Source organism: Rhodnius prolixus, unplaced genomic scaffold (assembly GCF_049639745.1).
Source record: "Rhodnius prolixus isolate KJV_2025 unplaced genomic scaffold, Rpr scaffold_13, whole genome shotgun sequence".
Lineage (NCBI taxonomy): Eukaryota > Metazoa > Arthropoda > Insecta > Hemiptera > Reduviidae > Rhodnius > Rhodnius prolixus.
Window position 1 is genome coordinate 11719766 of NW_027411583.1, and position 12611 is coordinate 11732376.

The following is a 12611-nucleotide window of genomic DNA, read 5'->3' on the forward strand; positions in this document are numbered from 1 at the left end:
ATATTGTAACGAAGTTGACCTGGGCAGAGAAGAAAGGCCTAGATTGTTCTAGGGGTTGAGCGACCAAAGTCGGTAACAGGCCACCACTGTGTGAACAAAAGGGCGGTCTCTACCTGAGGAGAAAAGAAAGGCCTAGATTGTTCTAGGGGTTAAGCGACCACAGCCGGTAACAGGCCACCACTGTGTAGACAAAAGGGCCGGTCTCTACCTGAACTAGAAAGGAAAGGGGCTAGATTGTTCAAGGAGTTTAGTGACAGTAGCCTGTAATGGTCCACCGCTGTGTAAAAGCCAGCTAAGAGAAAGGCCTCAATTGGGGTGGTGGCATATGTGTTTTCCCAGCCAGTGATTGACAGGTGAGAGTGAGACAGACGGAGTTAGAGAGAGACAGAGAGTTGGAGGAGAGCGGCCACAGCTGAGGTGGTGGCAGTATGTGTTTTCCAGCCAATGAGCGGCAGGTGGGAGCAAGACAGGCGGAGTTGGAGTGTGACAGAGATTTGGAGGAGGCGGCCCCAGTTGGGGTGGTGGCAGCATATGTTTTCCTCAGCCAGTGACCGGCGGTAGGCGTGACACAGACGGAGTGGGGCAGTCGCAGTTTTAAGGAGTTCTTAACGAGTTGTTAATCAGTTAGTTTTGAGTGAGTCTTGGAGAGACGTTAGTTTGGAGAGACACTTTGGAAGTGACAGTTTGAGAGAGTTAGTGTTGCGGAGTGCTTCAGAGATAGCTAGTCAGGCGGTTAGTCAGTTAGTGAGTAGAGCTTTGTTTGTGTAGCAGAGACTAGTGCAATTCGGTGCAGTGCGGACCAGTGGTCAGTCGGGGAACAGTTTTGTGGCGTTACGTAGTGAGTAAGTAACAGTAAACTGTTGTGACTGTTGTAAATGGTAGCCGTAATGAATAGCGTTAGTTGCTTGTAAATGTTAATGTGAGTAACATTAATGTGTTAATAAATCAGGTTATTACTTACAAATTTTAGCGAGTTTTATTATTTAATCAAACCCACATATAATTAAAATAACTAGTGGCAGGCACTAGTTGTATAAGTGAAGTTTTCTTAGTAAAAAGACAAGAAAAACTTTACAATATGTTTAAGTCGGATCTTGTTTTGTTTTCATTAATTTCAGTTTTGTATTTTGCTGCTTTACTGTTGTTTTCATTAGAATATTTATTTAGTTATCGCAACAGGACTCCACTCTGACGGTCCAAGAAAGACCAAGAGGTGTGTCTTTAGATAAAATGTAAAATGCATTGTAGTATATTTAGTTATTTTCTTTTTTAGGTGATTTTTTCAATTTTGTGATGTTTCTAAATGTAAGTGTAGTTAATAAAGACAGTTATTATTATTATATAATAAATAAGTAAATATGTGCTATGAAAATAACGTCTATGATGTATAATTTTTTTTTAATGGCTGTGTTTGTGTTTTTCAGCGGATAGTTCTGCTATCAAGACCATTATTACGAATGTACCATAGAGTGTTATTAGGAAACATCCATAACTTCTTCTACCATCCATATCCATCAGCGTCAAAGTGAACAGTGAACAGATTAACGAGGCGAACACAAAATAACTGACCAAATTTCCCGTCAAACCTAGGTGAACCTGAAAAATATCAATTGTATAAGATTAAATTGGATGAAAATAAATGATTTCATAAAGTGTCACTCAGAAACTAATCATAGCAAATAGTTACTATCGCTTTTAGAGCGGTTGGTTAAAAGGATTTCATTATTTATTCATTTTGTACAAAATTTCTTAGTATAATGTTTCAGTTATAATAGATACGACAAAGCTAAATAGTCTCTTAATTCAAAATGTGAGTTGAGGTATAAATTTAAGGCATTACATTTATTATAGCCAAGTGGACATGCGCAATTAACATGTCATATTTGCCATGTTTGGGAGATTCTCTCCATAACCTTGACTTTCCCTTCATTCCATGATTGTGGTGGTGTCAATGAGGTGAGAGACTGATCCAGCCATTGGGCGAGTGATATGCACCCGGTGGGTTAGATCTAAGTCTGTTCCAAAGGATATCCTTCCACCTGCAGTCCTTGAAGCTTTAGAGCAGTGGCAAGTTACTTTAGGGCCAGTATGTGGATATCCACTAGTCTTTACTAGTCAAATAATTGGTCTCGTATCTTGAAGTAAAATAAAAGAAGCTCTAAATAAAATAAAAACGCACGAATTTATGTATTAATTTAGTAAGTTTAAGTATTTTTGGTAGAATTTTATGTATTAATTTAATTTAGTAGAAGTGCTGTAAAGAATAAGCTTAAAACTTTGTTTTTTTATCTTTTTAGGGATTGCAGGTGAAGAAGACTTGCCAAAGTAGAAGCTGAACAGGGACATCAAACACGGCAATGTTTTTGTATTTACAGTATCGATGAATACTAATATCAAATTCCAGATGTCTGCTGTAATACAATAATTAGTTTATTGGTTTGTAAATCTCGACACCATTAAATTATGATCAAGAAACCACAGATAGTGTTTTTATTTGGAAATCAATTTCTTCATTTTATTTCCACGCTTCAGATAATATTGGTGCCGATTGTCAAGAGCTTAGGTGTGGCGAAATGTTTGGCCCTAATCCTAGAGATTAATTTATAAAATTATGATTCAATGTTACTTTCTAGCTTATTGGTATTTCAAAAATAAATATTGATCAATCTTACATGAGTAATGGATTCTGAGGAACTGATCAAGCTAACCAAAGAAGTTACTCCGGCTCCAAAAATACAAGCTGTTTTTTTTTTTTTTAGATGTAAGGAATGGATATAGTGCTTTCTTTCAGATACAGAGTATGTATAACAGGAAAATTTGTATTTATAATCATTACTTTTAATTTACTTATATTTATTGTTAATGTAAAAAACTTGTTATAGATTCTAATACACCTTAATTAACCTGTAAATATTTACAAAGGATACTGAAGAGTGGTGATCCAAAACATGCAGCTAATGCCATTTTGGGCATTCCATTTTTGGCCAGCGTTGTGTTCGATACTAAATCTTTAATATGAAATTGAAAATTAATTTTAATTGTTAAAAATTATAAATTATTATTATTGTGATGTAGTAATTATTTTAAAATTATTGTGAGGAACGTTGATGACGTCATGCGCCAGAAAGCTCTTTTATATACTACAGCAAACATCGGAGGGAGAGCTAAAAAAGCTATGCTTTTCGGAACTCGAAAACATTTCTACCGACTGTTGATTGTTACAGTATGAAAAAAATGAATTAGAGGTAAGCCCTGAAGTGAAACTTACAATTTATAAAATCCCGACCTATAGCGTTTGTTTTCAGGAAACAAGTGGACAAAGAGTTGGACGAATTGGAGGCAGCAGGTATTATCACCAGGATAGATAATAGGGAGTGGGGGTGAATACAATTAAAGAATTGTATTAAAGAAAAAAAATAGCAATATCCGAGTGTGTGCCAACTACAAGATTACTGTGTACTATCTACTAGGTATTCTTTGTCGAGGATAGAAAAAATATGGAACGGTTTCAAAAAGGTAAGACATTCACTAAACTGGATTTCTAAAAGGCTAATATCCATTTGGAATTAAGGAAGGAAACGAAAATGTTTTTAGCTTGGTCAGCGCTTTAGGGGATTTTCAATCTGAATAGACTGCCAAGCCAGCAATGGCAATGTTTCAAAAAATTGTTGCCCAGTGTATTCAGGTAGTTCTCGGATTGGTAAACTTTCTGATGATTTAGTATTGACCCCACAACTGGTATTAAGAATAATGAGAGAAGCTAATGATTCTTATAACTAAATCGTCTGTAGAGTTGACGTACTGGGATCTTTTAAATAGCACCTCGTATTACAATTACATCTTACTGTTCAAAGAAATAAAAAACTAAAAATACTATGAACAACTAATTACCTCCTAGGCTGTTACCCCAGGCTAGCAGTGTCATACCCAACGTGGAATATGATATACCAAATCTAGTACCTAGGCTTTCCAAGACTAACACTACCGTCTGGCAGGCAAAGTTCACCACCAGTATTGCTATTGGAAATCCAATAAAGGCTAGAATCTAAAATAGAAAAATTTAGAAATAAGAAAATCATAGACAAATGAAGAATGTTTTGTATACAGAATCCAAAATCTTACCCAATTTCCACGAGGTGCTTTATCGACCTCGGTAAAAAAAAGGATTAAAACTGCGGCTATTAAACCAGGTATGGGGATAAACACATAATTTGATATGTTATAAACTATTGTTGACTTTGCGAACTCGTGACTACTTGCACCTATAAAAAAGAAATAAATTTTTTGTTATCCATAATAATGATACATTAAAATATTTTTTAATATTCTTAACTTGATTAGTTTTCTTTAAAATTTCAATTTTTAAATTCTTCAGTAACATGCATATAATGAATCGGTGGCTCTCTTACGCGATTAACTATTGAAGATTATAGAAAGTTAAAATACCCTGGAGCAAACAAAAACAAACCTTTAATGTGCTCTCTAATATAGTAGTTAAAAAAAACTACAGAGAACGCAAATGAGGGTGGCCAGTGTGGATCCTAAGAGGAAAGGCCAGGAATAATCTTTTCTTCGCCTTTTAGCAGATTGTAGAAAAAAAAATCCTGGAATCCCAATTCGCAACATTTTTGTATAAACTAAGAAACTCGTGCGACTACACCAAGAACAACTAATTCCAGGTCCAAAAGTTCTGTCCGCATTCCATCAAGTCGGTCGGACAAACAAATACAAATAAGTTATAAAATACAATAAGGTTACAAATAAGGTGAGACATGGAGGCCCGTTGGTTTGTCCACTTTTTTAATAACGCTATCAGGGAATAGTATTGATATTCAGGGATAAATCTTGTATCACAACTTTAATAAATCTACTCTTCGTCAATTTGACACTTGGAACTTATATGATGATAGCCATAACGATCTTTTCAGGCATTAGAAAGATTGGCCTAGAAAACAATGAACAATGAAAACTACGAATTTACGAATAGTTGCTGGAGCCCAAATATTATCCAGACTCAGTCTCTCCAGATATCAGGGATTATGATTTTTTTTTTAAAGTTGGGCAGCTTCATTTATTTAGGTTCATTGACAGACCCACATAATGACTTTTCAATTGAAATCAAGAGAAGCATCTCTGGCAGCTTACACAGCATAGAATAGGCCTATCGCTATGTTGATATTTTCAAGAGATTGACATTTATTTTTTTAAATCTAAAACTATTCATATCACTTAAGATAAAACAATATAATCACTTAATGGTATTTTTTTTCACAGTACTTCATATAAGAGTACCTCCTGAAGATAATTTGATGCTGAGAATATATACTTAGAATACTCACTGAAGGAGAAGAAGGCTATTGGCAAACATAAGATCATGTTAATGCACACGAGAAGTTTACACCAGCCTCCTTGCGGCTGCTGTAGATTACATACAGGTATGGCCAGTTTTAGTACCACAGATACTGGAGCCTAATAACAAGTATAAGTATCATTAATTTCTTCAACAAATTTTAAGAATTTAATACAGAATCTTGCAATTATACTGTATTAAATTTAAAAAAAATAAAAATAAATTAAAAAGACTGGGTAAATACTCGCAAGATTCTTAAAGTTCTCTCACTACGATTCTCAAAGTTCTCTCACTACGATTCTCAAAGTTCTCTCACTACGATTCTCAAAGTTCTCTCACTACGATTCTCAAACTTCTCTCACTACGATTCTCAAAGTTCTCTCACTACGACTCTCAAAGTTCTCTTACTACAATTGTCAAATTTCTCTTGTGAGTTCACTCAAGATATTTTTTAAAAAAATGCTAATAGAATATGATTAATGTATTTAAAATACCTGCAATGTATTTAAGACTTTTCCATACCACGGCATTAATTCCCAATCAGCAGCAGTGAATGGTAATAAGGAACGGTAGAGTTGTTGGCACATTGATTCATTTAATCTCACTTGCCCCATCTGTTTATTTCTGGTTAATTCATTTATACTTGCAACTTTAAAAAGAAAAAAACAAAAAACTATCAAAATTCCAAATTCAAGAGAATCAGCTGACCAGAAATTACGTGATCTATCTTATTTTACTTTTACGTCAAAATATAGTCGTAACATACCTCCTCTACTGTATCTTTGTTCCCTTAATATCAAGTACTGGGAGTATATAGATTTTTGCCCTATTGGAAAAAGTAAAGTATTAATTTAATAAAGTAGTTTATTTTATTTATTTTGTAATAGTTCTTTTACTATGAAAGTAATATTAATTATTGTCATTTTATGCGTTAAATTTCATGATATTAACAAGTGGGTAGTTCGTCCAAGAAAGAAAAATTCTTTTGTTTAATACAAGTGTTCATTTGTTTAAGATGAATCTTTGAGTGCAATGATACGTCATAAAATCAAAGTTGCTGCTGGTTTAATTTATTATATTATTACTGACTAATACTCCAACGCATGTTACTTCAAATTTAGGTATATTATGTTGTGTAAGAAAAATATAAAATGAAAAGATTGTGAACCACTGCCCTAAGATATGGAAAATTGATTTTAAAGTCAAGTTAAAACCACAGAGAGGGATTACTGGAAAAGATGCACGGATATCATCGTACCTTTCGGCTCTGTTCATATTCCTAATTTACCTAATATTTTGCTTTGCCAAAAAAACTGTTTGAAACTGGGTAGACATTTTGTCCTGAAACTCGACCGATAAGAAGAAGATAGTTAATTTTCTTCCTTTAGCTCTTCTCCATTACATACTTGTGGTGGTGCTTCTAGAAAGGAGACAAAAAATAAAAGAGAACCACTGCCAATTCAACGCTCCAAAAGTAAGAATGCATTAATAACTTTAAATAGAAAAAAAAACATTGCTTTAAGAGAGTAAATTCAAGATTGGGGGCGAATTGTAAAATTTCCGTTCTATTTGCCGTCCATCAGCACAGAACAAACTGCTTACTTACTTTGTAAAGTTTCTTGTAACTTTTGGGCTGATATTTGTTTGGACTTTTCTTGATCCCGTAATTTCATCTTTACTGAATGATAAAACAAAAGTTTGTGTTACCTTAACAAAATAATATTTAATTAAAGAATTATTTAAAAAAAATAAAATGTTCTTACCATATCTCATGTTTCCATATTGGCCTAGTAGTACAATTGCAATGTATATTATATACAAAGCTATAAAGGCTGGAAAGAAACAAAGGGGAATTCATACAAATCAATAACTTTTACCAACATTCTTTGTTAATCTGGTAAGAATAAGCATGGCGATCGAATCCAAAATTTTCGATATTGAATTATCACCAGGAATACTGGTTTTTAAGGACACAATGAGGAAGCTGGAACCTCGTGATTATTATTGTTCCTACCGTAATTTGTCGAAGTAAATCTCAACGAAGTGTGAACATACACTTTAAAGAAAGGATTTTTCCTTTTTTGAGATTCAGTCGAAAATGATTCCAAAGATTTTGCGTCCATACTTATTGTTCTCATGTTAATCTACAATTTCGTAACATATGTTTAAAGTAGGTAGTAACATAATCTAAATTAGAGCCTTTACATACAGATTCTTTGATAAGAACTAAAATTCAGTGCTTTAATAGCACTGCTATGGACAATAAGATTATAAATTATTACAAGCTAAATCCATTGATTTTCATTTACGAGCATAATCAGCATGTTTTAAATTTACCTAAGAACCATTCCCCCCACCACCACTCTAAAAACAAAGTATTTTCAATATCGAAAACTTTCCACGTTCTTATCGCTTCATTTGCCCAGTTTAATGCATAATCCTGTACTCACTTAGGCACATGTGAAGACTGATGATGCCAATAGAGAAGCAGGAATAGTTAATTAGATAGGCGATCAATAGGAACGTTAAATCTCTGAGAAATGGCCAACCGTCTAGCTGGAAAGGTTGAATTAGCAATACTGATCCAGCTACAAAGGTTGTAACAAACATACAACCACCTAAGAACCAAGAAGTGTGTATGATGAGCAAATTAAAATCTATTTCAAGTAGGAATAAAAATATGTATATTTTTACCTGCTAGCCCTGTATAGAAAACTTGCGGTAATCCGGACATTTTGCTTGCTAAAGCTGTGAAAACATCAGGTGCTCCATTACCAAAAGCAAGTACAGTTACTCCTGCCAATGTGTCAGACATCCGCAGTTTTGTCGCTATAGTACCAATACAGGGTACAACGCTGAAATTTTTGTTTTTTTCAACCAATTTTAAGTGTTTACATTCAGCTTAATTCTTTTTATAAGATTAGAAGTTGTAGGTAATTGGAAAAAGATTGTTTCAGTTGAGTAGGCTAATAACTATCAATTTTAAATATTATTATTTAAAACGCTTTGCGTAATTCTCTTTATTGCAATTATCAAGATATTTTCATTATATCAAGAATTATGCAGTCAGGTGTCACCAATTGCAGTACTAACAAACCCTTCCCTTACGGGAGATAATCATTCTAAACAAATCAGTTGCATTATAAATTTTTATTGTATTTTTTTTGTAGGGAATTATTGGGATAGAAGAGAAGCCGATTTTAATGGATAAGGTGTCTGAACTTGCTTTTTGGAGGGAGACTCGATCGCTGTGCTTACATTGGGAGGGGAATTCGCACCACCGGAGTAAAGATAAAACTATATAATAAGTTACATAATATATGGACCGTTTATTTTGAAAGTGGTGTAAGTCCATTTTTGAAAAAAAAAAAATGAGATATCACGTAATAATTCATGCTTAATTTTATGCTAATTTTTTATGTATAACTAGTCCGTGTTTAATTTCTTAAAAAATTCCCATGTTTTGTAGAATTTAAAATTGGTCGGTAAATGAAATTGCATAATCATTGATTATGAAAGTGGTGTAAGACCAATTGACAGTGGTAGGCGGCTTAGCAGATGGTTGCCGATCAGTAGCCTGTTATTTCACATTTGTTTTATATTAAATACTATCAATATCTTGTAATTTTAACAATGTAATTAGCGTCTAAAATTAAAAATATTACTTCCATTTTATGTCGTGTCATTATTATTTGTAAACAAAATTGGATTAATATGAAGTATATTATTATTTATTAACATGAAATATTATTATATTATTATTTGAAAATATATATTATTTTAATTGATTCAAAATTGAAATTAAACGATTTTTACAATTGGCTAATTTTGAAAGTGGTGTAAGTCCATTTGCAGCCCGTAAGTATACATCAGTTTAGAAAAATACGCCTAAAACAAATTTATATAACCAACTCACATATTGATAAAACAGTAGAAACATTGCCACACTTCATATAATTTCTCTAAATTTTATAATTAACAGATATGTTAACCTTTAATTTTCTCGAAATAAGAGAAAATGGACTTACACCACTTTCAAAATAAACGGTCCATATATTATACAAGAAAAATCGTAATTTACAATATAAAGATTAAATTTATACAGAGAATAAGGAGTAATCGATTTGCACTCACAGAAAAGAGGCAATGTGTGTAGTGTGTAGACTGTTGAAGAAAAGTTATAATACCCACCAAAGACACAACAACCGGTCCCAACCTGGTTTGAATACATTACTTTGATCTCACGGCACAAAAAAAAAACAAGAGACTTGCATAGCTTTGTATTAGAAGCTGATAAAGAACGAAGCTACATGCACTGTATCCTCTGTTGTCATTGTTATGACATCCAGGTATATAGTGTGATTGATACAAGAAGCGTTTTTGCATCAAGTTGATATATAAGCACCTCTGTAGTCCTACTAGGCGATTTTTGAAGAGTATGTGCTTTCGGTAGATATTATGGCAACAGGTTTTTTTAATAAATGAAATTGCATATTTACCAGTTGTCTGCACAGGCTGTTAGTATAATAAACAATGACGCTAACACCAGACTCTGGGACATGAATACAGAAACATATGAATTTAAATCTACTATTAATAAACCTGCCAATAATATTTATTCAGATGGTTTAATTACTGTCAATATAACTCCAATGAAGGTGAACTCGCCAGTGTAGTCGCAGTACAACCACTTATACACAGGTATCTTATCCAATTCGCAATCTCCAATTGATTTCACGAAGGCACATTGTAAATGTTTTGGAAATTTATTAACTCTACGACATTGTTTCTGAAATTATAACTTTATTAATAAGAATTTCTAAATCTTTTTAAAACAATTATAATTTCTAATCTTTTTTTGATAAGACACAAACAATATTTTAATAGAATAATTAGTCGCCAGTATCAAACCGCTATGCTTTCAACTGAATGAGGGTAGAGCTGTAGGAACAACTCTCCACACTAAATTAAGTAGAAGTTTAATTGTTCACCTTTTTAAAAAAAAATTCAATTTCGTTTTAACGAATGAAAAAGATTAATGGCGGATAAACTGTTAGTTGTTCTGAAATGGATACTACTTATTTTGACTTACCACTTGCTCAGCTAATCGATGCATTGTTGAATTATCAAACCGTTTCATTTCAGTTGCATATAAAATTAACATACTCCTTAATGCAGATAACTCTGTTGTCATTTTAACGGCAATCCTCACTCACTATAAGTCTAGATTAATGGCATCTCTTTTCTTTTGTTTCAATTCTAAAATAGTAGTGTTATTTTTATTTATGTAGTTACTGGAGAAACCAATTTCTATGGAACATCTGTACCCAAACAGTAGCTTAGCTTGAAATATCTTAAAACTGCACAGGCTGTAGCCAGGCGTAATCTTCAGTTTTATAATCAGTAAAACTTCTAATAAACTTCTTCCAGAAATTGGACTGAACTATATCACGTTCTCAAAGTATAGATCAACAAAACGTGATGTGGAATGCCTTAATTGTAAATGGAACTTTTACACTATATAATCATTGTATTCTTAAAATGCCCATATTGTTAGGAATACTGTAAGTTAGATATAAAAACTTATCATAAATTACAAAATCATCATTAATTCATCAATTGGAGAGACTAAGCCACAAAACTTGAAAGTTTTGAATTTTACTACGCTGTAATCATTATTAATATCGGTCACAACTAAAGACTATATATGTATAATAGGTATAGTATTTATGTTTGATTTATATTCTAAGGCATTTCATTAAAGCTGGAGGGGGTAATAATGATAAGCCCTTTAAAGTGGAGTATTATTCGTTCCTAAAGTCTTTTTAATAATTATGTGCTTTTAGTTAATCACATATGCAGTTGAAACCAGTTTACTTTGTGTACAATAACAATAAAACAAATTTTTATCGCATTAAAAAGTAGAAAGTGAACTTCAATAAAAAAACCATCTGCGAGCTTAGGAAAAATATTTACTGTTTCTAAATCGTCATCGTTTTATTTATTTGTTTAACGTTGACTATCTATGTAGTACGCTTTTTAGATCAATTCTACACCGACTTCAGACAGCTATCTATTCTGGTTTTTATCTAGTGTTTCTGTAAAGATGCTTCTGGACCGCAGATACAGGAAAAAATCTAGCAATTCACTAAGGTGGAAGCAAAAATGATAGTATTGTAAACCAGTTGCCTTTATAGTTGTTTCTTCAAATTTTATTTTGCTCAAGGAATAAGTTCTAAACAAATTATTTACGAACTAGTTTTCACAAAACTATCGGTAGATTTTGTCAGTCCACGGAGACAAGAGGCACTTTATAAAAACTAATGCGACCTAAAACGAAACCTTTTGAGCCAGTATTTCTGAAGAAGGATAAAAGTACGAAACAATTACAGAATTAAAGAAAATAAGCGCTCTGTTATATATAAACAACATATAATGAATAATCCAGCATTGCAACATATGAATATATCCTGCCTCGAATTCCAATTGCTATTTTGCAATTTGATACCTTTGGCTCTTGGATGCTAGAGGACTGGTAACAAATCCTGGAGCTGGTCGAAAAGGAGACCTTCAATAAAAGGACTAATTTGTGTTTCACCTAAAATTAGTTATTTTTGTTTATAAAAATCTAGGATTAGTGGATATAAAATTCTACTTTTTTTTCCAGAGACATCCTAAAGAAGAACATTTTCCTGTTGATGATGCTGTTGAGGTTAATAATAGTTGCAATCCTGAAATGGTTCAATCCAAAATTATATTCTACGATTTCGATCAGTATAAACCAACCATTGTATGACACTCCGACCAGTTACTCTCACAAGATAGAAGAAGACTACGGAACTGGAGTAGCATATTATTGTACTAAGTTTGCACTATTTATTTTGTATATATTAGAGTATATACGATATTAATGAGGCTGTGAATTAGGTGGTAAATTTTATTTTTATGAACGTTTAGACAGTTAAATATTGCAGGATGTAATAGATTGAAATCTTAACAGTTTTTAAGAAAGCTGCTAATTTTTATTTATTTTTTAATGCTTTACAAAACTTTTTAATAAAAAGTGGCAATGTATGAACTTTTGAGGTTAAACTTTAGTTGGAAAACTTGAGTTCTACTGAAGGGACTTCCAAGTGGTGCTTACCACTTGATAAGAATGTACGCTGCAGGTTTTATTTATAAATACACAATATATTAACCTGGATCGAACACTCTTACGACAAGGCTTCACTACAACTTATTTATATATATAACAGATAAA

At 32.7% G+C, this 12611-nt stretch overlaps 2 protein-coding genes across 15 annotated transcripts in view; one reads left to right on the top strand and one right to left on the bottom strand.

Annotated features, from left to right (window-relative positions):
- Positions 1 to 12611, top strand: part of S6KL (ribosomal protein S6 kinase like) — a 147732-nt gene that overhangs the window by 134937 nt on the left and 184 nt on the right. For 6 of the 13 annotated variants that reach the window (XM_074115607.1, XM_074115600.1, XM_074115596.1 and 3 more), the window contains 6 exons: positions 1425 to 1590; positions 2298 to 2798; positions 2883 to 3245; positions 5275 to 5435; positions 8521 to 8635; positions 12018 to 12208. The exons of 1 other annotated variant lie outside the window; for it this stretch is intronic. The gene's annotated coding sequence lies outside the window, so the exon portion shown is untranslated. Of the gene's footprint in view, positions 1 to 1273; positions 1306 to 1424; positions 1591 to 2297; positions 2799 to 2882; positions 3246 to 5274; positions 5436 to 8520; positions 8696 to 8819; positions 10850 to 12017; positions 12209 to 12611 lie in introns of all 13 variants that reach the window. 6 more of the 13 variants (XM_074115598.1, XM_074115605.1, XM_074115603.1 and 3 more) reach the window with 5 other exon arrangements.
- On the bottom strand, positions 1077 to 10583 carry LOC141447765 (mitochondrial sodium/calcium exchanger protein-like). Of its 2 annotated transcripts, XM_074115573.1 has the most exons (15): positions 10443 to 10583; positions 9987 to 10139; positions 9850 to 9902; positions 8045 to 8205; positions 7801 to 7968; positions 7114 to 7182; positions 6957 to 7028; positions 6117 to 6176; positions 5845 to 5999; positions 5340 to 5469; positions 4123 to 4262; positions 3892 to 4045; positions 2928 to 3008; positions 2673 to 2740; positions 1077 to 1596 (listed from the first exon to the last, which is right to left on the bottom strand). In XM_074115573.1, the coding sequence occupies exons 1-15, from the start codon at positions 10542 to 10544 to the stop codon at positions 1399 to 1401; spliced, it is 1764 nt and encodes a 587-aa protein (XP_073971674.1). In that variant the 5' UTR covers positions 10545 to 10583; the 3' UTR covers positions 1077 to 1398. The 2 variants fall into 2 exon arrangements, with proteins under 2 accessions (XP_073971674.1, XP_073971675.1); XM_074115574.1 differs by lacking the exons at positions 9850 to 9902; positions 10443 to 10583 and having other exon boundaries at positions 9987 to 10110.